The sequence below is a fragment of the Miscanthus floridulus genome, chromosome 17 (genome assembly GCF_019320115.1).
Source record: "Miscanthus floridulus cultivar M001 chromosome 17, ASM1932011v1, whole genome shotgun sequence".
Classification (NCBI taxonomy): Eukaryota; Viridiplantae; Streptophyta; class Magnoliopsida; order Poales; family Poaceae; genus Miscanthus; species Miscanthus floridulus.
Window position 1 is genome coordinate 33,604,678 of NC_089596.1, and position 26,104 is coordinate 33,630,781.

At 45.6% G+C, this 26,104-nt stretch overlaps 2 protein-coding genes across 3 annotated transcripts; one reads left to right on the forward strand and one right to left on the reverse strand.

The window, feature by feature from the left end:
* The first annotated feature begins 1,834 nt into the window (after window positions 1–1,834).
* Window positions 1,835–5,131, forward strand: LOC136518012 (protein CHUP1, chloroplastic-like). Its single transcript, XM_066511664.1, has 4 exons — window positions 1,835–2,232; window positions 2,347–2,411; window positions 2,890–3,669; window positions 3,906–5,131. The coding sequence occupies exons 1-4, from the start codon at window positions 2,043–2,045 to the stop codon at window positions 4,755–4,757; spliced, it is 1,887 nt and encodes a 628-aa protein (XP_066367761.1). The 5' UTR covers window positions 1,835–2,042; the 3' UTR covers window positions 4,758–5,131.
* A 17,173-nt stretch (window positions 5,132–22,304) lies between these two features.
* On the reverse strand, window positions 22,305–24,545 carry LOC136518465 (pseudo histidine-containing phosphotransfer protein 2-like). 2 transcript variants are annotated; one of them, XM_066512126.1, is made up of 6 exons: window positions 24,427–24,545; window positions 23,217–23,347; window positions 23,001–23,069; window positions 22,729–22,800; window positions 22,571–22,643; window positions 22,305–22,475 (listed from the first exon to the last, which is right to left on the reverse strand). In XM_066512126.1, the coding sequence occupies exons 1-6, from the start codon at window positions 24,484–24,486 to the stop codon at window positions 22,425–22,427; spliced, it is 456 nt and encodes a 151-aa protein (XP_066368223.1). In that variant the 5' UTR covers window positions 24,487–24,545; the 3' UTR covers window positions 22,305–22,424. The 2 variants fall into 2 exon arrangements, with proteins under 2 accessions (XP_066368223.1, XP_066368222.1); XM_066512125.1 differs by having other exon boundaries at window positions 22,427–22,800.
* Window positions 24,546–26,104: the final 1,559 nt, after the last annotated feature.

Sequence of the window (26,104 nt, forward strand, 5' to 3'; positions counted from 1 at the left end):
AATGAGGTTCTTTGTGCTATATAACAACTCCATCAATAGCCCTCAATACAGGATTGGTTTTTATTTGAGGGCTTCTCTACTTTTGAGAGTCCTGTTTTCAGGACTACACTCTAGGAAGAACCCTCAAACAAGGTTCTCAAATTCAATCTAACAAGAGAATGATTTATTTGAGGGTTTTCCTACTTTTAAGAGTCCTGTTTTGTGGACTGCATTCTAGGAAGAGCCCTCCAAACAAGGTCCTCAGATTCATTCTAACAAGAGAATGGCACATATGACCCACTTGCATCCTCTTTCCTATCACGACCATGCTATTCTTGGCAGACGGGAAGGGCTTTGACAGTGACGGGCATGACCGGGGAAGGGACTCCGGCGAGGAGGGGTGCGGCCGGGGGCTCCAACTGGGAGAGCCGCGGCCTGGAAGGGCCTCCAGTGAGGAGGGCTGGGGAGGCTCCGGCGGGGATGTGGGCCAGGCTGGGAGCCCGCCCGTGCCTCCGAGATATGCCTGTCGCGCAGGGGAGGGGCTCAACACTGGGAGGCTACCGAACTAAGGAAGGACGCGTTGACGGACAGGGAAGGGCGACACGCGCTCGAGTGGATGAGGAAGGCGGCACAAATGGATAGGCGAGGCGGCGTTTGAGCAGACCGGAAAGAAGTCGCACGCGGAAGGAGTAACCACCTGAAACAGTTATTTTAGGGTCTTGGATGAGATCACCATGACGAGGACTGGAGGGGTTTTGAGGCCACAATTTAGTTCTGAACGAATTAGGGGTCCTGGAGTTAATATAAGTGCCTACCCCTTAAGTTTGTGCTATAACTGCCTACAACATGAATCATGATAGGCAGGTTAGTTCCAACTGCTGAATTATATCCGTGGACGTGTCTATTATTCTGTCTAACACGCAGAGCGTGCTTACGCCTCTAAATAAAGCGCATTAGCTCTTTTCACCATGCGAACACGTGGAGCGATCGACCGGCAATCGCCGGTCCGCTCAAACAAAGCAAAACACGCGTTCGCGCTCACAACCCACCCAGTGTCTGGCGGGCGGACGGGATCGCGTGGCGTGGAACCCCAACCGTGAATCATCCCAGCGGCCACCAGCCTTCACGCGTTCGTCTCCTCCTCGCCATGAATCCCACCGTTCCACTGGCGTGCGGAATTAAACGCGAAGTCGACGGCGACGGCGACGTCTCGCCGCCGTGCCGTGGAGGGAGGAGATTAGCAGGGGGACTTCGCTTTGCATGTTATTATGTGTTGCCGGGTAAGAGCCGTTTGTGGAATCAGCGAGAAGGTGACGGGAGAGGGCAAGCAAAGCAGATGCCAAGAACCCCGAATAAATAAAGAAAGTGGCGAAAGGAGGTGGCCGGCACTGTGGCGCAACGCAAGCGGACGATGCGTCGTCTCTCCTGTTGCTCTCGCCGAAGGAGGAGCCGGCTGCGGGCCAACTAGTTTTCGGATTCCAGCGTCGTTTGGAGTTGTCCTGTCCTGCGTTTGAGGAAAACAACGAGCCAACGGAACAACCTGAAAAAGTGAGGGACGAGCCCCCCAATTTTGTCCTGCTTCCTTTCTTCGTCGTCGTCTTCCTTCTCCTTCTTTCTCTCTCTCTCTCTCCCTCCCTTGACCTTCTTTTGTTGGCTGTGAGCTGAATTCGGAGCACGCCGGCCTAATTTTAGCTCACCCGGAGATCACCCCGGGACAAATTTCTCGAGGGGCAGCTCCGGTTGGTTGCTAGGCTGGGTTCTTCCCCCAGTCTGCTCGGCTCCACGCCATGGAGGTATAGCCGGCCACTCGCAGGTGCCGGAGCTCGCGTTTCCTGACGCGCTTTCTGGTTTTCTGCAAAAATTTCATCCCTCCAAGAACAGATTCTTCACCACACCCTTGTGTGGTCTCGTTCGAGCCCAATTTTTTTTGAATTTGGCTCCGGGCTCCACCTATCGTGGCGCAAAAGGATGCTCTTTTTGTGACCGACCGACAAGGTTGGATTCTCATCACCTCCGTGGCTCTCGATTGGCTTCTGTTCTTCTTGGGAGGTAGACAGCGTCAGATGCCCAACCCTCGTGATTGCAGCAGCAGCGGCGTTGGTGGGCCGAGCGCCGGGGACGCCAAGGACTTGCCCCAACTATTCCTCAGGGTGGCCGCGGCCGTCACGCTCTCTGTCGCCGGGCTGCTCTTCTCGCGGCGCCAGCGGCCGCCCCGGCAGCTCCTGCTGCCGCCTCCTCCTCCTCCTCCCTCAGGTACCAGCAATGAGCAGATGTGCAAGTTCCTGTCAACATGGCGCATTGATTGTCAATCTCGCTATGTGCTGTGCTAGATGAAATTTGGTGATGGTTTGTCCTGTGTTTTTGTAGAGTCGGATGATGCTTGCAGCATGAAGGCCAGAACAGGGCTCAAGGAGCTGAGGATCCTAAAAAATGTAAGGATTTAGCTGAGTAATTCATGATACCCCTGCGTACTATTTGTGGCCTACGATTGAAACTTTGCATTTTCATAGTGCTATTTCTTTTTTGGTTCTGAATAGTGGCGGTTTGTCTTCTTGAGGGATTAAAATCTTTCTCTAGACTGCTAGTGCTAGGTGATATAATATTATTGCCCATAAAAAATAAAAAATGTGCTAGTAGATGATCCTCTTCACTTCTTTAAATAGTATATCTTGCAAAGCAAGGTTAAGTTTTCAATTTTACAGTACTGCACGCATCAATGTTTTTCTCCCCCTGCTTTAAAGATTATGGGTAGTTTATCTTCCAGTTCTCCCCTGACAAAATACAAATTGCCTTCACATTGAGTTTCTTCTTTGTACTGCATCTCCGAGAACTACCCCATGTAATGAAAAGAATATGATACAAAAATGCCACTATTGACATTTACATACACTTCGGTTTTTGTTTGTGAAGGAGGATACCAAGGCAAAAATTATCAGTGGGAACTCTGTGCACACGACCACTACCACTACGACAACCACCACCACAGCACTAGTACCATTGGCCCCCAAATGCAGAAGCCTTGCTGATGATGAAGGGTACCTCCTTCCAGAGTTCAATGAAATGGTTCTCAATGAATTTGGCCGAGATATAGACAGCATTCCAACCACACCTGCAGCGAGAGTAAGGGAAGATGTATCAAATGACCATGAAGTCCACAAGCTTAGAGATTTGGTGAGATCACTGCAAGAAAGGGAGAAGACCCTGGAGCTACAGCTTCTGGAGTGTTACGGTTTGCAGGAGCAAGATGCTGCAGTGAGGGAGCTTGAGAATCAGCTGAAGATTAACAATGTCGAATCAAAGTTGTACTTGTTGAAGATTGAATCTTTACAGTCTGAAAACCAGAGGCTGCAAACACAGTTGTCAGAGAACTCAAAGATAATCTCTGAGCTTGAGGCGACAAGAACAAAGTGCAAGTTGCTGAAGAAGAAGTTGATATCAGATGCAGAACAGGCTAAGGAGCAAATCACTTCCCTTCAGAAAATGGTCGATCCATTGCAGCACAAACAGACTGATGAGGAGAAAAATCATATTGAGGTTGAAAAGAAACTGAAGAGACTAGAGGAGCTGGAAAAGGAGGCAACAGAGCTAAGAGCTGCAAATTCAAGGCTGCAGCAGGAGAATGCACATCTTATTAGGCGACTGGAGGTTACACGCTTACCCCCTGTACCCAAGCCCAAAAATAGCATGGAGGTGATTCTTTACTGTTCTTGGACTGTATTGTAGCTGGCACTTACTAAATCAATTTTAATCATCTCTTGGAATGATCATTTCTAAAATGGACATGGTGTTCTCGACATTTCTTTTGTGAATGGGAAGAAACACATTATTATATCACAAAAATAATTGTTTATATGTTAGTTTAACTTCATTGTGTTCTTGATAGTTTGTTGTTCCATCAGGAATTGAATAACTAATAATGGTTTCAGGTAAAAGCATTGGAGGAGGCTGATCGATTGAAGCAAGAAACTGATAAGTTGGTTAAAGAGGTTGAACAACTTCAGAGTCACAGGTTTGCAGATGTTGAAGAATTGGTATATCTGAAATGGATAAATGCCTGCCTACGGTATGAGCTGAGAAACAAGGATGCTCCATCAGGGAAGACTGTTGCGCGAGATCTTAGCAAGACCCTGAGCCCCAAATCTGAACTGAAGGCCAAGCAGCTGATAATGGAATATGCCAATGCGGGTGCAGAGGACAGTCACTTGGGCCATGTCGAATTTGGTTCAGAGTGCTCTTCCTCACGGGCTTCGTCAGGTGAACTGGATGATGTATCAATTGATATTGCTTCGATGACAAAGCATAATAATAAAACCCCAAAAAAGAAAAAGTTCTTCTCTAAGCTTCGGAAACTGGTGCTGGGAAAAGGGAAGGAGAACCGTGAAGTTTCTACTCTGGAGAGGAGAGTGTCTATTTCAAGTTGTTCATTCGATGACTTCACTGGAAGGGATTCACATGATAGCTATTCTTCATTCATGGCAGAACCAAACATACCTGATAGTCGACAACATGGTGATCATGGCTTTGATACACATTCTTCTTTGGACAGCGCAAAATCTAGTCCTCTTGGCACAGAAATTGTAGGTGAAAGAAGTGATCATTCTGGTGTCAAGAGTGTATCTTCTAGAGAGGAAAAGGTAAATGCATTTGGTCCCAGCGCTCGCCTTGATAGTAGCAAGGCCATACCTGAGGATGTTGAGATCCATAAATTTGCTGATGCGCTGATCACATCAAGGTCAGGTTCCATGTCATCAAGAAGGTCGTCATCCTTCCGACACTGATATACGAATAGATTAGGAGTCATCTGCTACTGACCCATCTGCCTGGATGTATATTTCTGCCGGTTCTTGATGGGGAAGTTATAGGAGATGTTACTGGAATAAAGTTCTGAATACTTTATTCTTTGTACAATCACGTATAGGGTGTAGTTTATACTTACCTTTAATACCAATCCCTACCACTTGGGCTGGTAATGTGTATCATAAAATGCCACAGTTCAATGGCAAACATACAACACTTCTTTTATGTCTCTTGGGTGCATAATGTCGGATTGCTCTCTATAGTTTATATCAGCACTTACAACATTGTTAGATAATGTCCCGGCCTCTGTGTCCTAGAATACAAACAGAGGTTTGGCAGTTCGGGCTCCATAGCAGGAAATTATACATTCTGTCAATCAAAGTTCCTCGCATAAATTGTTTTGAATAGGTAAATCAAACATTTGTCCATGAGTGTCAGCGATGAACTCTCTAATGTAAGAACAAGAATGGTTCAGCCCGGTCCATGGGTTGATGCCAGGCTGGAAGCCGGCCGGCGCCGCAGGTGGGGCAGTCGAGGAAGAAGCAGCATTGCTGGGGGGCTTCTTCTTCTTCTTGTTGTTGGAGGAGGAAGGTGTCGACGCCATCACTGGTGGGCGGTTGGCCGGTGACGCTGGTGCGGGCGGGCGGTAGACGGTGCTGGACGAAGAGGAACCCGCGGTGCCGAGCGGCAGTGGGGACGGCAGGTTGATGGATCGGGCTTGAGCGAGGAGCTCCGCGGCAGCCTGCAGCTTGGCGGATTTGCCGATCCGGTGCTCCTCAAGTTGGGTCTTGAGAAAGGAGGGGAGGCGCTTGCGCATGGTGATGTGCGGGACAGCTTGATGCAGGCTGTGAGGCTGGGGCTGAGACCTCGAGTGAATGTTGAGGACGAGATCAGGCTCGGTGACGGGGGCGCCCAGATTGGCCAGGCGATCGATGGGCCATGGTCTTCATGGGAGTGCAGTAGGAGAGCACCGACATGTCGCCCTGGAAGAAGCGGCGGAACTCGGCGTTGAGGTAGACGGCCCGAGACGACCTGTTGTCACGAACAGGGCCGCGAATCCCGCGCCACAGAGAGAGGGCGGAGTCCGCGTCGTCGGAGACCATGCTGAGGAGGGAGCGACGCGGTTGTAGAGCCAAGAGACGATGGCGCAGTCGTTTTGCACCCGGTTGGAGTCGCCCTTGGCCGGGGAGCCATCGACGTGGTCACCTAGGCCATACTGGCCGACCACGGCGGAGAGCGCGCGTGCCCAGGCCGTGTAGTTCTCGTCATTGAGGTCCAAGACCAAGACGATGGGGACTCAGGATTGGATGTTGATGGATTGGACCACCATTTAGGGAGCAGGATCAGAGCGGAGTTGGGCGGTGTTGGGGAGGCCAGATTCTTCTTCCGTTTTCGAAGACGCGGCAGAGGAGGAAGAAGAGCCCATGGTGGAAGTGAAAGGAAGAAGAAGGGCAGCAGAAACGTGAAAACGAGAGATGGCGGATACCATGTAAAAACAAGAATGGTTCGAACAGCACTTGTATTAGCTGAGTTACAGATACATATACAGTGCCACGGAGCGCGATCACCACTCAGTCATCTGTTATGAACGACGTATAGGAATAAGAAGTAAAGAATCAAGCCACAGAGGAGACACACGATTTAACGTGGAAAACCCCTCCGATGTGAAGGGGAAAAACCACGGGCACCAGCCAGCAACCAATCTCACTATCTCAAGAGTTTTGGGTTACACGCCTATGGCGGCTTACAAGAGAATCAATCTCCACAAAACCCTAGCAAGGGTGTATATACCGTACCGTACCGCGGGGGGCTCCGCCCCCCGCACCCCCCGAGCACAGGCGCGAGACCTGATGGGCCAGCTTCAGACTCCGCTACGCTCCGGCCCAAGCCTCCGGCGACGGGCCTCCGCTTCGCTCCGTCAGAAGCATGGCCTATATCTTGGAATGAATTTGGAACAACTCCAACATCATCTACAAGCAAGGTGAACCGCAGGGCTTGATCACCACTGAGTCGATCCATGAGTGCATGCTAACATCTAATTCTAATAACTACTAACTGGTTTACCTGGGACTCAGATGCATTTCCTCTGACTCCTGAACAGACATTAGATAGACCAGATTAGATGGATCCTCTACTGCATCACATTTTTTTTTCTTTTCAACCATCACCGTATCACTGTTATGTTGTGGCATTAAGGATCCATCAACTTGGTGGTAACTACATCACCTAATCGCACATTACAGTCATTGACCAAAAAGCCATATCTAGGTTCTTAGAGTAACTCTAGTAGCACCAATAATCCATCCTAAATAAGGTAGTATTGGTGAGCATCAATACTGCTTTTTAGATTTATCGGGGAAGATACTTTTACAAATTATTACCAATACCCATCACCAATGCATGGACCTCACCCATTAGTTGTCTTTTTTTCTTTAATCTCTTTCTCACCGGGACGGTATTCTCCCTCCCCACGCTGCTCTCTGCCTCCTTCCACTGATGCCATGTCATCTGTCCCCTCCACCACTGTGACACCCTTCTTTGACCCCTCCACAACCGCGCCACCCCTCCACTACGGCCCCTCTACAGCCCTCCACTGCCGACAGTTCCTCAACCCGTCCCTATCCATCACTGGCCCACCTCCCTGCTGCTAACGCTTCCGGCCACCTTCCTCCTCCCCAATGACAATGTCGGCTCGCCTCTCCACTACGCAACACCGCTTCTTCTCTCGCTTTGGCGCTCTTCTTCATCCCTTCTCCTGTTCCACAATCTCCATGGTTGAGATCGTCTCTGCGAGCTCAATGTGATGCAAATGGATCTCGGTGGCCGTGTAAAAGCCCTAGTTTGGTTTTGGTAATTGAGTGATAACTAGTGGACTAACCTTTTGTCTTGAGTAATGATTAAACTAGATGATGTCCACACCAAGGTTGAGCTAGATGGCATCCATGGAAGAGATGGAGATGGCCACAAGTTGATCAAGTGCTCAAAGGCAAAGGTATACTTGTTAGGGCTTTGCTTTTGCCGACTGAGATGCAATAAACTATGTGGTCAGATTTAGGATAGATATACGTACTATTAAGAGGAAAACTCTAATGCAAAATGGTTATCTAAGTGCCACTAGGTGTGAACTAACTTTGCATATGCATTGGACATAGTGACACGGTGAGATGCAAGTGAAAAATGTTTTGAGAAGCTAACTCAGTGCCTAAGGTGAAGATGTTCAAGTTGGAACATATTGGAGTTAGTGGATTTTAGACACTTGCGAGAAATGGGACTTAGGACAAGTTTTATATCCTCATTGGAAAAGTCTGGTGCCCTTAGGGGAGGTCACCGGAAGATGTGCAGCGGTTGTGCCTAGGGTTACTCATAGGAAAAGTCCAGTGGTTGCCCAACTAAGAGCACCGGAACATGTGTTGTGTTCACCGAGTGGGAGTTTTGAACAGGAGCACTGAAATTCCGATGACGCATCACTTGAGTTTTCCGGTGGGTGCCTGTACATCTCGGGTGTGCCATTAGTAAGGTTCTGAACGCACCATATTTGTCTAGTGCGGGGCATCGGAGAGGCAATAGAGCAAAGGGTTTTTGACTGTTGGGGAGTAACGGCTAGTTTGCCTCAAACTGAGCGCACAAGGTTACATTGGATTTATCTAGTGGGTACATTTAAGTTGACTCCAGAGAAAGCGCTCGGGATTTAAAATCTCAAATCAAATCTGAATTGTTGATCTTATTAATGCATGCTCCGGTGGTGGCATTTCGGTGGTCACCGGAGTTTTCCAGTGACCCTGAAACAGCCAGCCTATAGCTCTTCAAACTACTAGTTTTTGAGGGGGGCTCTATAAATAGGTGTTGGCTAGCCCTTAGGGCATTCACATGGAACTCTAAATGATCCAACACTCTTGTGAGCTCTTGAGTCCACTCATCTCATTTCTAGTTGCTTGACCCAAAGTGAGATTGGGAGAGATCTAGTGCATTTGCTTAGTTGATTTGCATCTAGTGGCACTAGTTTAATGTTTGAACCATGGATTTCTTATTACTCTTGTTGGTTGGTGCCACCTAGATGGCTCAATGATTGGAGGATCATTAAGGGGCTTGTTTGTAATTGTTGGTCGCCTCCAATCAAGTTGATTGTAAGGGGCTCTTGCACTTGTCCCCTTGGGAGATCACAAAGAGCAACTCTAGTGGAATGCTCATGGCTAGTTGGAGTGCTCTTTAGTAATTCATGCTTGCAACGCCCAAGTTGTGGGTCAAGCTTGAGTGGTTTGTTAGCACAGTAATCACTTACCTAGAGACTCGCCACAACGAGAGGCTGTAGGTTGACGGCTAGCAACCAAACCTTGGGGATATAGATTCATTATCTCCCTCTTGCTTGGCTTGGTTTGATCATCTACATTTGTGCTATTCATTCTCTCGAACACACACATGCACACACGCACGTATGAAATTGCCAAGCTCATCGACCCCGATGTAGCAGCTCCGACTTCCATATGCCGCAAATGGTCATGACATTCAGTTTCCACGATGACAACGCCTCCAGGAAGGTCATGACACTAATAGGCGTCGTCGTTGCTGGCCTATGAATAGGCAGGGTTTTCACCCAGAGGAAATTATCATATAGGACGGGGTGGACGCCTGAAAGGTCCTAATGGCTAGAGGGAGTGAATAGCCTATTAAAAATTTTTATAACAACACTTAGCAAACCAGTTAGACAAATATGAGACAAAGCGAGTATTGCGCTAGCCTACTATAAATGCAAGCCACCTACCACAATTCTAGTTTCTATAGTATCTATCCACACAATGGCTATGTCACTACACTAAGTTAGTGTCCTCTCAAAGGCTAACTAAAGAGCCACACTAACCAAACTGACAAGCTCTCATGACTAGCTACACTAAAGAGCTTGACAACTAGTTTGCGGTAATGTAAAGAGAGAGAGAGAGAGAGCAAGATGGTTATACCGCCGAGTCAAGAAATGAACCAATCAATCATAAGAATGAATACCAATGAAGACCAATCAACTTGGAATCAAATGATGACACAATAATTTTTTATCGAGGTTCACTTGCTTGCCAGCAAGATAGTCCTCGTTACTACTATCACATCTTGATCTTGCTTGTTTCTAAAAACTCATTTGGTGCCAATCACATTGTGTCCCTTTGGTCTCTCTACTAATTTCCATACTTGATTTCTTATGAAGTTATTTATTTTTTCATGCATAGCATTCACCCAATCAATATCCTTCAATGCTTCATCTATCTTCTTTTGATTTAATGGATGACACAAATGAGAAATGCTCACAAAATGAAGCCAATCTTGATCTAGTTTGCACACCTCTTGAAATATCACCAATGATAGTGTCTAATGGATGATCCCTTGCAATATTGGTTGGTTGGAGGATTGGAACTTGATTGCTTCCACTTGCTTGATCATTGGGTTGAGATGATGCACTAGCCACTTAATCTTGTTCATTATCATGAGAGCCACTTGTATTAGCTTAATTTGTATCATCTTGTACATTTTAGTTAGAGAGCATTTGCACTCGATCATCTTCATCATCATTCACTTGGCTAGGCCTTAATTCATCAACATCCATGTTCTTCATGGCATTTGAAAGTTGAATGCCTCTAATATCTTCCAAGTTCTCATTCTCTTCTTATGAACCCTTGGTTTCATCAAATTCAACATCATGAACCTCCTAAAGAGTACAACTATCCAAATTCCAAACTCTATATGCTTTGCTAGTAGTTGAGTATCCAAGTAGGAATCCTTCATCATATTTTTTATCAAATTTGCCCAATCTAGTGCCTTTCTTCAAGATATAATATTTGCAACTAAAGACCCAAAAATATGCAATGTAAGGTTTTCTACCATTCAAGAGCTCATATGGTGTCTTCTCTTTCAATGGGTGACAATAGAGGCGGTTGCTACAATAGCAAGTCGTGTTGATAGCTTTGGCCTAAAAAGATCGACTCACATTGTATTCACTAAGCATAGACCTTGCCATATCAATGAGTATTTTATTTTTCCTCTCAACAAGGCTATTTGATTATAGAGTGTACTTGATCAAGAATTGATGTCTAATTCTAAATTTATCACACAACTCATTAATTCTAGTGTTCTTGAACTCACTACCATTGTCACTTCTAACTCTCTTGATGGTTGTTTCAAACTCATTGTGAATGCCCTTGACAAATGATTTGAATATTGCAAACACATCACTTTTGTCCACTAGGAAGAATATCTAAGTGTATCTAGTATAATCATCCACTATCACAAAGCCATTTTTGTTTCCACCAATGCTAGTGTATTGTGTTGGCCTAAACAAATCCATGTGCAATAACTCAAATGCTTTACTAGTGCTCATTATGTTTTTCCTAGGATGGGTGTTTCTAATTTGTTTGTCGGTTTGACAAGAGCTACAAAGCTTATCCTTCTCAAACACAACATCTTTCAAGCCTCTAACCAAGTCATGCTTAACCAATCTATTCATAACCAAGTCATGCTTAACCAATCTATTCAATTGTTTCATTCTAACATGACCAAGCCTTCTATGCCATAACTAACCCATGCTAGACTTAGTGAATAAACATGTAGATAGTTGAGCTTCACTAGCATTGAAATCAACCAAGTATAGATTCTTATATCTAAAGTCTTTGAAGATCAAGTTAGAGCCATCTACACTTATGATCTCTACATCATCTACCCCAAATATGTATTTGAATCCAAGATCACACAATTGAGCCATGGATAGCAAATTAAAGTTCAATCTCTCAACAAGCAATACATTGGAAATGCTCATGTTATTGGATATTACAATCTTACCAAGCCCTTTGACCTTGCCTTTGCCATTGTCACCAAATGTGATACTATCATAACCATCATTTCTATTGGTATTGATTGAGTTGAACATTCTTGCATCACCGGTCATGTGTTGAGTGCACCCACTATCAAGAACCCAATGCCCTCCTCTGGTTTTGTAATTGACCTACAAAAGAAGATCAATTATTTTTAGGTACCCAAACTTGCTTGGGTCCTTAAAGGTTAGTGACCAAGCTCTTTGGCACCCAAATAGGTTTCTTCTTTGAGCTCATCCATGGTGTACCAATGAACTTAGCTTTCACACCATTTGTACCCTTAGTAAGCATATAGAAAGAATTAATCTTAATTGAGGATACATTAGTATTTTTGCTCTTGTTCTTGCACTCATGCTCTTTATGACCAACTTGCTTGCAACTAGTGCAAAATCGACCATTATTCTTCACAAAACTAGTCTTGTGAGGAGCAAAGGCCGCCTTGCCTTTCTTGGGGGTATAGCCCAATCCCTTTTTGTAGAGAGAAGCTCTTTGGCTACCCAAGCACATAAGCAAGCGATCCTCACCACCATAGACCTTAGCCAAGGTGTGAGTGAGCTCATTGACCTCCTTCTTGAGGGTCTCATTCTCAACCATTAGTGAGGCATCACAAGTGAAACCATCACTACTAGATGAGGTGGAAGTAGAAGTGCTACAAGAAGGGTTAGTGGGAGCAACAATGATAGGCTTATAGAATGATTCATCAATTATATCACAAGTTAAGCCTACATCACATGTCTCAACATGTTTCTTCTCATTTTGTTCATTAAGCAAAGAGGAATGAGCTTTTTCAAGCTTCTTGTGAACCTTGCCAAGCTTCTCATGGGCTTCCTCTAGCCTCTCATGAGATGCATTGAGCTCATCAAAGGCTTGCGTAAGGGCTTTTAGCTCCTTACACAAGCTTTTGCATTCCTTTCTCTTAATCTCGAAGTGTTCTTTAGCATCATCTAGCATGTCAAGTAATTCCTCCTTAGTTGGTTCATCATCATCACTATCACTTTCATTTTCATTTTCATTATCATGTTCCTCATCACTTCCATCATCACAAGTTTGTACCTTAGTGGCCTTAGCCATGAAGCATGATGAAATGTTGAAGAGAGAAGGCTTCTCATTGATAGCAATGCTTGCAAGTGCCTTCTTCTTGGTGGTCTTGTCATCTTCACTATCATCGTCATCACTTGAGGAAGCATCACTATCCCAAGTGACTACATATGAACCACCCTTCTTCTTCTTGAAGGTCATCTTGTCCTTCTTCTCATTCTTTTCCTTCTTGTCCTTCTTGTTCTTATTGTTGTCATCACTATTGTCGCTATTGTATGGAAATTGAGCAACAAGATGATCTTTGCTTCCACAATTGAAGCACCTTCTTGATTCTTTCTTGTTCTTGGATGAAGACTTCTTTCTTCTAGCATGGTAGCCCTTCTTCATCATAAACTTGCCAAATCTATTGACAAAGAGAGCCATCTTCTCATCATTCATCTCATCAAAGCTCAAGTCTTCATCTTCACTTGATGATTCTTGCTTTGCCTTGACCTTGGATGATGTGGCCTTGAACGCCACACTCTTCTTCTTGTCACCTTTCTTCTCCCTCTTTTCTTCCTTCTTATCATCATCTCTATATGTATCATCGATCATTATATCTCCCAACACTTGCTTTGGTGTCATGGTGTCCAAACCACTCCTCACTAGAATAGTGACCAATGTACCAAATCTTGAGGGTAAGCATCTCAAGAACTTATGGAAGAAGTCCTTGTCCTTCACCTTCTCACCAAGTGCTTTGAGATCATTGACAAGCACTTATAACCTATGGAACATCTCCGGCACACTTTCATCCTCCTTCATCTTGAAACTAGCAAACTTCTCCTTAAGGATATATGCCTTGACACCCTTCACGGCTTGAGTACCCTCAAATGATTCCTCCAACTTCTTCCATGCTTCATGAGCCATCTCAATGTTCTTGATTTGCTCAAATGTTCTCTCATCAATGGCATCATGAATGGCACTAAAAGCAATGTCATTGTTTTGGAGAAGCAAGGTTTTTATGTTAATGCAAATGGCCAAGAGAGAGAGATAGAGCCAGCCACATGCCTTTAAATAGAGCCCCCAATGAAATAAAGCCATTGGCTCCTCAGTCCTCTGAAACACGGGCTGACCAGACGCGCCGGTTAGGTTGACCGGACGCGGGATCCCAACGTTCGGTCACCCGATGCTTGCCATATGTCATCAGCTTCAAATGCCGAGCGCCTGATCTTAACGGCTAGTCAGCTTCACGCCATGTGTTAAGTTGCAACCTAGACGCACTGCTCAAAGTGACCGGATGCTCCATCACTGGAGTCCGGTCATTTCTAATAAGGTTCTAGAGACGGTTTCAACGCCTCTAGGGAGGAATTGGCATCTACAGACGTCGCCATCTAGGCTTTTGCCCTAACCTCAATCGTCTTATCTCTGTTGGTCAAGGTAGCGCACCTACTAGCACAATCGTAGCACACAGAGACGACAAAGAATCCAAAGAGGATGGCATCTAGTCGAGTTGGACCATCAGCGGCAACCACCAGTTGCATCATCACACATCGTTGGCATCTTTCCATCCACCTCACCTATAGCTACAGTAGCACCATGGTCCTCCGGCATTGAGAGACCATGCATCCGAGCCTTCGTTGCAGCCACCAGTCTATCGACAAACCTCCGCATGGCACCAGACACCATGCCTTCGCATGACCACCTCATCGCCGTTGTGCCACCGCCATGGAGCTAGGGTGCCTCCATACTTGTCGGCAGCTGGACGCCCTGAATATGCCCTTCCTGGCACTGAAAAGATCAGACACAAACTCACCAACCATGGCACCGCCAACATCTGCGCGATCACCATCACCATTTTGCTCATGTGGACAGCGACATGTAGGCACCCCCTAATGTTCCACTGCACGCCAGCTCCCCACCCTCCATGGATCTACGCAATGTGCTAGCCCACAACAAAGGCAATGGATCTGGGCATGAGGACACTGGATTCGGCAAAGGGAGCGCCAGCTTCAACCATGGGGGCTAGATCTGGTCGCCGCCACCGCTTCCTACAGAAGGAAACCGCAACCACCGCCGTTGTCACCCAGCCCTGTGTCCTTCTGGAGGTGATCTTCTATGTCCTGGTCCTCCTAGGCAACCTTCTTCCACTCCTGCCAAATACCGGAAAGCCCTATGTTTGGTTTTGTATAATTGAGACAACCAAGTGGACTAACCTTTACTCTAGTGTAATGAATGAGATAGGTTAGGACCACGTCCAAGGTTGAGCAGGGATGGCACACATGGTGTTGATGGTGGTGAAGGAATGGTGATCAAGAACTCAAATCTTGGAAAATAAGAAAGACAAAAAACAAAATGCAAGGGCTCAAGGCAAAGGTATAAGGTAGGGCATTTTCTTTTTTGGTCAAGATGCAATAGAGTGCGTAATCGGATTTAGGATAGATGGATGTACTATTAAGAGAGGAGATCTAATTAGACAAATCGGTCACATCTAGTGCCACTAGGTGTTGGAACTCTATGCATGTGCATTTAGGCCTAGTGTCTCCACAGAGAGCAAGTGAAAATGTTTATGGAAAACACTTTAAAAAAGGCTAACTTTGCTTTAACATGTTTGTGAAAACATTTGGGACTCAGCATGCTTGCAAGGAGACATTTGTGTGCTCTCGGTGTTGCTGTTCAGCATGCACCAGACATGTCTAGTGTGCGCCAAACACGGTGCATCAGATATGGTAGCAGGGGTTTTACTGCACTCGGTTTTTCACTGGAACACATACATGTCCGGTGTGCACCGGTCAAGTGGCACCGGATAGGGCACTAAGAGAGGTTGCAAATCGCACTCGGGAGGTGTTGTACTCACCGGATGTGTCCGGTGTGCCACCGGATGCCGCACAGGACAAGGCACACATAGAGCATGTAAATCGACATTATTAGCTCTAACATGCAACGAACTTGTCCAGTATCGTGTCTGGTGGTTGCACCGAATCTCTGGCAAGTGCTATGTCATGCTCCTGCCTAGGGGTGCCCGTTGGGGGGAGGCGCGGCTAGGGCCAGCGGGTGGCGTGGGGGTGTGGCGGTGGCTGGTGGCGTGTGGCAGGGGAGGTGGTGGTGTGTGGTGTAGGGCATAGGGAGAGGGGTGGTGACACTGAAAGAGAGAGAGAGAGGAGAGATTTATTTAAAGAGCAAGGCTCTATTTCCTTCTTTTGTTGGAATAGTTACAATGCCCCTATATTTATAGTCCCTAGCCGACTTACACACCAAGCAATCTAGAAAGAAGTCCTTATATGTTTGGATTCTCCTTTCCTAAAACAAACTCTCTCTTTTCTAACAAAATCTAGGTTCCTTTTTTCTAAACAAATTCTCTATCTATTTTTCCTAAATATCTTTATTTTCCTAAATCATCTAGAATTTGGGATGATGTGGAGGTGGAGGGGCCACCCCCCCCCCCCCCCCCCTTGTCATGCCTCCTCCTAGCGGCATGCGCGTCCTGAGGCCTTGGCCGCTGCCGGGTCACTGGCTCCCGCCAGCCCGCTATGAGGGGCTCCTTTTGGGATCATGACATCTCCCCCCATCTGCACTTGGCTCATCCCCAAGCTAAATCATTAGCCAGTCATCGAGGCCTCGAGGTGGTGGAGCTGATCTGCTAACTCGCTCAATGTGGACGAGTAGGTCCCTATGGAGGACTCTTGTAGACATGAGGTTGTGGTGGTCATTGTTGTCATTGAATTGGAAGCAGTATTGGAGGTTATCGATGTAGCCGTGGAGCCAGTAGTGGTACGGGCCTATGGCTACCTCTAGATGGAGCACCTATTGTGCTCGCACTAGTGTGCTACCCTGGAGATGCTGGCATCGAAGAGGAAGTGCTTCTTTGCCTGCGGAGGTTTCTCAAAACCCCATGCCTTCTTGTTGTTTGTGTTGGGGAGGATGAAGCTAGGGATCATGCGACAGATGGCAGACAACACATGTATAGCTAGCGTGCCATCAAGTAGAGCATCTTACCAAACATGAAGTCAACACCGTTGAGGTCATATGGCAAGATTGAGTGGAGGCCATCGCTGGTGTTGATGTTGATGGCGACGTCGTTTATTACGGTCATGCAGCAGCACCCCATGTCGAACAAGGTGACTACCGTCATTAGTGGAGTGCCCCTCTTCCATGGGCGGGTGAGAAAGATACTTGATGGCAAGCTGTAGGCTTGTGTCGCTGATGTCTGGAGGGTATGAAACCCTACCGCCGGGTGGTTGAGGTTCTGGACGTGTTCACTGCTGATGAGTGCGTCGATGAGGACTAGAAGTAGTGGCAAAGCGGCTGATATGTAGAGGCACCTGTCAAAGAAGATATAGTCAGTGTTGATCATCTAGGCTTAGGCCATCGTCTTGTTGATGACGTTGGTGGGAATGTCATGAAATTCTGCCTCTTGCAAAGTTGCCTGGCGCAGTGCCATGAAGACTGGTGTGCTCATGTTGAAGTTGTCAAGGCAGAGGGATTCACGAGGTTGTGTTGCCCAGCTAAGGTGGCAGTGTGCTAGCGCCTGTGGTGGTGGAGAGGACCACGACCATTGCATGGCTGGTCCAAGTGTTGTCATCACTGGAGTTAGGGAAGGGAGTTGCGGCGTTGCTGCCGCCCATGAGGCCGGCTCGGTTGTCGCTGCCCATGCGGCTGGCTCGATTGCTGCCCATGTGGCTAATGTCGAGTTCACCGTCCATGCTGCTGCCACCGGTGTTACCGCCCATGCGGCCAGCTCTATTGCTGTCACCCGAGTAGTCAGCACGGGGCCCAACGCCCATGGTGCTGATGTTGGCGCTAGTGATGTAAGTGCCAGTGTCGATGCTGGTGGTGCTGGTAAAATGAGGTGATGCAGGGACGCTCGACGGTATAGGGTGCTAGTGAAGGTGACCATCTGTTGTCCAGCCAGAATTGCATTTACAAATATGTGAAATCCTAGAGGGCATTGTCGATGTCTATCAGCCATGGAGCTCCCAAGATGACGTCGATGTCATCGCCGATGCGGAGGAGGAAGGCATTGATCTGGAATGTCTTGCAGTCCTAGTTATTAGGACCGGACCGGACCGACGGTTCGACCGCTAAAAGACCGAACCAGAGCCTAGACCGGCCCGGTTCACTTAAAAGACCGTCTGTGCAATCAAACCGTTAAAAACCGGTTGAACCGACTGTTTTTTTATGGAACCGGTGAACCGGCCAGTTCCATGTGAACCGCCCCGGTCTGATGCCGCGCAAGCAATTTGGTTGTGCAGCCGTGGAGCCATGGACACGTGGTCCTATCCAAGCTGGTGGAGCGCCTGCACCTGCCACCAGTGGGCCTGCACTGCTACTGCTCACTTTGGAATTTGAATGGCATGCGTGGAGGTGTTGTCGGCTGCTCCTGACTCCTTTGACTTTTTGGTAGTGCTGGCGTGAGATGACGTGCCTTTTAAATTTCGAAATTTCATAATTTTTTTAAATGAGCTTCAATTTGAACAAATAATATATGTATTTTGATTATCTCAATGAGCTCTGCGCAATGGTGTACTCTATTTTAGCATCCGAGATGGTTTCCAATAGTAAATATTTGAATTACTATTCTAGTCATTTTTGCACCAATTTGTAAGTACTCCATATATTATTTATACATATGTTTTAAATATCTGGTAAAACAACTCTAGAGCACCGATGTCTCAGAGTGCGTGTGTAGATTAGTGGGAAGCAAGTTATATAATTGTGTTTTATCATCTTATTTGTATATGTGATCAAATATATGTTGCTAATTATTTATTATATATCATTATATTACACCGGTTTGAAGTATTTATGAGCGGTTCAATTCATCTGGTCCAAAATAATCGAACCGGCGGTTCAACCGGTTCTTAACGGTTGGACCAGTGAACCATCGAACCGATGGCCTCACCGGTTCGATGTCCGGTCCTAATAACTATGCTTGCAGTTGATGCGTAGTGGGACGGTGAAGCAGGCTCCCCAATAGGCGAGTTCTGTATTGCTCCCAACTAGCACGGTGGTGTTGATGAGACACTTGGTGAGGCTGTTGATGTGGGTGATGCTAGAGTCAATGTCGTTGTGGGTGGCGTCAATGTCAACGAGGATCCAATCTCCTTGGTCAAGGATGGCTCCCGCCAAGAGCATGGTATGTCCTCCTCGCACCCCTGAGTTTGGGGCGCCTGTGAGCATCAACAGGCGAGGCTCAATGTCGGTGTAGTCATTGTCATTGTTGTCACTATTGATGATGATCCGCGATGAGGACAGTGGTGTTGTAGTAGTGGTGTTGGCGGTGCTCCTTTGTGGCTCCATAGATGGGGAAGCTATGGTGAATAGCTTGCTTGCCACGACATGCACAAGATCAAGAGGCATGGTGGTGGTCGGGGCCTCTTGCTTCCTCTTGAGGAACGCACGACCGACATCCTCCATGATGCGCTTGGTCTCCTCCTTAAGCTCCTCGGCTGTGGCCTCACGTGCCTTAGGACAGCGTTGGCGTTCAATGTCGGTGAGGTGGAGGTCGAGCTTGATGAGCTTCATGTTGAGCTCATCGAAGCGGTTGCTCATGTTGATGGAGAAGATGTCCATCATCTTCTTCATCCCGATGATCATGATGGCGGTGGAGGTGGCCATAGGATAGATCTAGTCTCTGGATATCGGGTGTCACACTCTTGCTCTAGGGTGGCCGGTTGGGGGAAGCGCGGCTACGTCTAGTGGGCAGCATGGGGTGTGCGGCAGGGGAGGCAGCAGCATGCGATGCAGGGCACAGGGTGAGGGGCAGCGGCACTAAGAGAGAGAGAGGAGAGATTTGTTTAAAGAGCAAGACTCTATTTCCTTCTTGAGTTGGAATAGTTATAATGCCCCTATATTTATAGCCCCTAACGGACTTACATACCAAGCAATCTAGTAAGGAGTCCTTATAGGTTTGGATTCTCCTTTCCTAAAACAAACTCTCTCTTTTCCTAAAAAAATCTACATTCCTTTTTCTAAACAAAATCTCTATATGTTTTTCTTAAATATCTCTATTTTCCTAAATCATCTAGAATCCGGGATGATGTGGAGGTGGAGGGGCCGCGGCCCCCCTTGCCGTGCCTCCTCCTGGCGGCGTGCACGTCCCACGGCCTCGGCCGCTGCCGGGACACGGGCTTCTTCCGACTCGCTTGGCCCGCTATGAGGGGCTCCTTTTGGGATCATGACATGCTAACGGCTCATTTTTTATCAATGAGATATAGCCGTTGGAAGCACACCAGACGTGTCGTTCGGTGTGGGCACCTGTGGTGCACTGTACATGTCTGGTGCCCCACAAAAAGCTGCTCTAAGGGGTAACATTGGGATTGGGATTGAGTTGTTGGGGCTATAAATATCCTTGTGGCCGGCCATGGCCACTCTCTTGGATCCCCCCAAATAGTTTGCTGCACCCTTTGAGAGCAAAGACACTCACTCCACTCACTTGCATCCATGGATTGTTCTTTTGGGTGAGATTGGAGAGCCTCTAGTGCGTTTGCATCACGTTCTTGCATCTTATGGCACTAGGAAGGGCGAGTTGGGCTTGTGGTGCTCTTGTTACTCTTGGTGATTGCCTCACCTAGCCGGCTCGGTGATTGCGGGATCGTTGAGCGACTTTGGTGCTTGTTGTTGGCTCTGATCAAGTGATTGTAAGGGGCTCTTGTGCTCGTCACGCGGGAGATCGTGAAGAGCAACTCTAGTGAAATTGGGGCTAGTTGGAGTGCCTTTCTAGTCTGGTTCTTGCAGCGCCTGAGTGGTGGGCTTGGCGTGTGATGGCAATTAGCATGCGAACCACCTAGCTTGGACTCGCCACAACAAGGACGTAGGTCGCCGGCAAGCAACCGAATTGTCGGGGATATATCTTTGTGTTCATCACTCTTGCTCCACGTGGTTTGCTCACTATTACCTTGTAATTTTATTCATATACTTGTCTTGTGTGGTAGTTGCTTGTGTAGCTTAGTGGTATTTAGAGCTAGTAGAAGTTACAACTAGTTGTAGCTTCTTGTTTAGTAGCTCTTGCTTGTTGTAGCTAGTGTAGTAGTTAGTAGCTTGCTTGTTTGAGTGAAATCAACCTAGAGACCAAGAAACTAGAATTGTGTAGGAGGCTTGCTTGTGGTGAAATAGAGCTAGAGCAAGTAGTTGCATTAGCGCCATCTTTTATACTAATCAACTTTTGCCCTGGCGGTTTGTAAGTTTGTAGGATAATTTTTATAGGCTATTCACCATCCCTCTAGCCATCTAAATCCTATCAATACCGCATCCTGGCCTTCGATGGTGCTGCGTGTGCTCTGAGGACGGACGACGCCCACCCGTTGTCCCTAACACGGCTAACGAAGCCCCACCACCGCCTTCCTCGCGGTCGCGTGGAGCTCCGGCGAGCCGCTTGGGCGGCGGCAAGGCAAGGGAGGGGAGGGATGTGGGCTGCGGCGGTAGGGTTTTGGCTTTCGCCCGAGCCACCCGAGGAGGAGCGACACGGGGGTGAGGAATAAATAGTGTAGTTCTACAATATTTCTACAATAACACATGAGAGAGGCTAAAGCCAACGGCAACAGCTGCGATGGAAAAACGCCAGCCGAACAGGCCCTTAGTGTGTATCTATAACTCTTATAATCCTAAACCCCACTAGCTATTTATCTTAATATGCAAACGGTCTACCTCACCAAAGCACAACTACATACAATTAAAATCCACTAGCGCATACAATTGTAATGTCCACATAAATAAGACATAAACATTTTGTTGTCCACGTCAGCATGCCACAGAATCTATTAATCTGCAATTCTCGAAGCAACGCGCGGGTTATGCTTGTAGTTCTTAAAATATAAAAGGGCTACATGTGAATGTAACAATCTTGTTCACCTCTTAGGCTGCGTTTAGTTTGCGAAATGAAAATTTTTTTTATGTCACATCGGATATTTCGGGATGTCGGAAGGAATTTTCGGATACTAATAAAAAAAACTAATTACATAGCTCGCCTGAAAACTACGAGACGAATTTATTAAGCCTAATTAATCCGTTATTAGCGCATGCTAGTTACTGTAGCACTTATGGCTAGTCATGGACTAATTAGTCTTAAAACATTCGTCTCGCGATTGTGGTACATGTATGGAGTATTAAATGTAGACGAAATCAAAAACTAATTGCACAGTTAGGTTGTACTTTGTGAGACGAACGTTTTGAACCTAATTAGTCAACGTTTGGACAATTATTACGAAATACAAACGAAATGCTTCAGTGCGCTACAGAACTAAACGAGGCGCTAGTTAGATTTGACCATGTGGCCAAATCATTTCGTGAGCTAAGGATCAAAAAATAAATGCAACAAAACAACTCGAGATATGAATGGAAAAGTTGGACAGTACCGTGACCAAGTAAAATTTTTCCATGCTCTTTCTCCAAATAATTAATTTTGAAACTAAAGTGCGTCATGCTACTTAGCTGATTTGAAGGAAATTGTTATTAGCAGCAAGAATTCACGAAACAGAACAGAATCATGAGACAGTATGTATGTCTTACGACAAAACCCGACCAAATATATTACCATTACATTTCAGAGTAGAGAAGAAGCACTGTGACGCTCCATATACTACCAAGGAGCGAGCAAAGTGTACGCAAGACACCAGACGGTAAAGAGACCACACACAGACAGACACCGAGACACATCACCCATGAGCAGCAAAAGGGAACACCAGCAACAGAGCAAAACTTGAGGAGTATACAATACTCTTCCAAAGGAGCAGAGAGAGCCCACCCTCTTATTTCCCTTGGAACTGCCTCCCATGCTAGCTATTCTTGTTACTTCCATGAATTCACCGCGCGTTCTGGAGGACCGACTTGCCTCAGCAACTGTGTCATCAGCAGGCAGTAAATAGTAGTTAAGAACAGATGATCGATCGTTATCTATGTAGAAACAGGGCCTTTAATTTGGTGTTTGTGTTTACATGAAAATATGTCTCCAGCTTCTGCTTCAGAGTGGCATGCTCCCTCTTCATCTTCTGGAGTGACCGGCGGCATCTGAGTGAGCCATGGAATCAGATGCAGCTGCTCAAGCAAAGAATGAGATGCAGGTATAGAGGAAGAGTCGTCAAGTGTACGGTACCCTTCCAGATTCCTGTCGTTGCAGTGGGCCTTAAACATGGAGCACTCATTCTTCATCCTCAGTGCACCAATGCTGCTAAAAATGAGGCTACCTTTAGTGAACTTGTAATTAAGTACTATCTATCTTACTAATCAAATTTTGTATCAGTGAGCTGACAACTCTAAAAGCCAATCCAGAATAGGCAATCCAGAAGATTCTGCATTGCCGAGTTATATATGCAAAGCAACTGCGTGCCCTGTATATGTTTCTGGGCATATTCATCCCCTCTATACCTTGATCCACTGCCTTTGAACTGGTACACCAGCGAATCCAACCGGTAGAAATCCTGTGGGTACTTCTCACTGCATCACAAGAAATTCAAAGTGAATACACTATTCTGTATGCTTTCTACTACTTGTTAATTGATATCATGTCTGAAGTCATGTGTATAATTTGTACTGGAAAACCAGAGTATTCTTTTAGAATGAGTTAAGGCATATATTACTTACAGTGCTTGCTCTATGTTCGTCAGCAGTCTTGATGAATCCTTGAAGAACAAAGCCACAACTTCGTCAACAAAATTGGGGCTTGAATCATCCTGCAGCTCTTCCAGCTGATTAAACTGTTCATCCAGGTATCCCTGCAGGAAAGCAAGGGGTAGATATATTGAAAAGCAAAATACAGAAGAATGAACTCTGTGGCAAAAAGCAATTTCTCTCTTTAGAGCGACCTCTTTCAATTGTTTGAGACATCAGACATTATGAAGGATCCAATTATCTTCAAATAAATGACGGATCTATATGATACATTTGGGCATGAAGACAGGCAAATTTTCGGCTGTCCACATAAGATTGCTTTTTGGGCTGTCCACATAAAGATGAACCAAGTGAGTTCCAGCAAGTGGTTTTAGGTTTCAACCTAACTAGGCATAAAGGACACTGTAGGATTTGTCTACCAGAAACTAATGCAAGATCAAAATGATCCTAACCTATGATTACTCTGTAAAGTTTGAAAACCCCACCTTTCTGTATATTCTCAAAGGAATATAAGCAGGAAATAAAGTGGCACGCTATTCTGTATGGTCGGCGGCATCCTTCCCCACTATCATGATGCATGTATATATACATGATGTAGCAGAATATGTTGTGTAACTTTTAGATGGGAAGATAGGAGCTACTTGAGCATTGGCCTATATATACCAGATTAAAATCTGACGCAATGAGCTATGCAGTTATTTACAAATTAAAGCCGATTTTAATGGGAATGAGTCAGTATATACTCTGCCTGACAAAATGAGCTATAGTGTGTTAGTCGCTGAATTCTTACTCTCGGTAGTAGCAGAATTCTTACTCTCATCGAGAGAGGATGACACTAGCGGTTGGGGCAATTTTCTGGTTTATTTCCAAATGTCATGCCAACCTGAAGGGTTGGGGGTACATATTTATAGGTTGCTAGCCAGCCAAGCATATGTCAAGATGCTATCCTCTAGTCTAAGATGTTGTCCTCTAAGATGCTGTCCTCTAATCTAAGATGTTGTCCTAAAAACAGACCATGCAGCCATAAGGACCATGTGACCAGCACAGCCCTACAAAGACCAGCCAACACATGAGATTGATTACCCTGTCAAAACTAAGAGCTCCAGACAAGCAAACAAATATTAGTAGGTGGTGACGCGGATAGTCATTACTCTCCCAGGTTTCCAGTGAACTGAGACAAAACCTGATCGAAGAGGCTTTTCTTCATGGAGATGATCTGGCGCCGCAAATTCGTATAGTCCATATTTGGCTAGCTCAGTCAGAGTGCAAGCAAGTGCAGACTTGAGACTACAGAGGACTTAGATGAGCACACCGAGACATGAAATGAGCAAGGGTGTATATATAGAGGGAAACAGGACAATTTTAAAACATGCAAAATCTTTATTCTACATCGATAATGTCCTCCTGTGAATAAAGCATAACAAAAAGACAGAGAATTTTTTTTTTCCTGAAACTGTTGGAAGCTAAGATAGCTCAAGTACAAATGCGGCAAGTTGCACTATGAGTTCTTTACTTGATAAACCTAAAAGAAGATTTCTCTACAACATAAGGTTCCTGTGGCGTGTAAACAGCAAGGAACTCTAAAATATCATGAAACTGCACAACAGAAATGCATAGAACGGTTGTACCCTAAAACTTGTTCCTTAAGAAGCTTGCATAAAAACAATTAATCAATTTTCAGAGATTATATAATTGATTTTTCAGAGACTAGATAATTAATTTGCAAATATACAAGTTGCACATTTATCTGTAACTTGCACATAGAGAGGGCTCTTTCTTTCTGTGGGTGACAGGGTGAGTGAAAGCTATTCTTCTATTCAGATAGTTAGGATTCAGCTAGTCTCACTATCAGATGATGAAGGCCATAAAAGATTATTAGTGGCTGATGAAGAGGACAGATTCACTAAATCTGGGAATTCTAACTTTTTTAAAAGATATCTTCTACTACAAATTAGTTTCTGGAAGAATTTTAATCTCTTTAAATGACATCAACCGCTGAAATTCCGTGTGAGTATTTAACATAAAGAAAATTTCCTTTTAACTTACAAAATTACATGCAACAGGAGTAGTAACTATGGGCTATGGCCCAGCTGCCTCTAGGAAAGGTATGGGCAGTTATGTTCCATTCCTAATGATAATGTTGCCAGACTTATGGTAGATAGCTCTTTGTAAATTAATACTAATAATCTTGCCATAAAAATACAGAATGAAAATGCATTTGATTGAACATGCAAATAGAGAGAAAAAAATGTTTAACGCAACACTGTTTTAGCATAGGACGACCATATTCTTTTCAAAGAACAGTTACAGAATTTTTGATATCATAATTCCTAATACAGATGAATTCCTTAAAGCATGACAGTTTCGCCTCTTCAGTGAGTACACAAAATATTCCAATAGCCTTTCACGAAAACAACCAAAATATTGCAACTCCGGTAATAGCAGAACAGAAAGAGAGAGTCGGTACTACAAGAAAAGAGGGTCTAACAAAAAAAATGATTTGAGAATCCTTTTAAGAAGCCAGTATCCAATTGTTAAAAGTCACTTCCTAAAAAGGTGTTGCACCTTTGGTTACATCAATTTTGAGGGAGTTCAAAGATGAACATAATCTCCGGTGCCTAGCCAGAGCTAAGAAGCTGCGCGGTATAGAGCTTGGTGGTAGAATCTAATTTTCTTTGTAGCTTTGGTCGGGTCGTGTAGTTTGGTCTCAAGTTTTTCATCTTTATTTTGCTGTTAAAATCACCTCTCATATTTGGTCCCCGTATGAGACGAGTGGGCTGTATGGGGACCATTTTCTTCTCTAATACAATGAAACGCAGCTCTCCTGACTTTTCAAAAAAAAAAACTTCCTAAAAGGATAG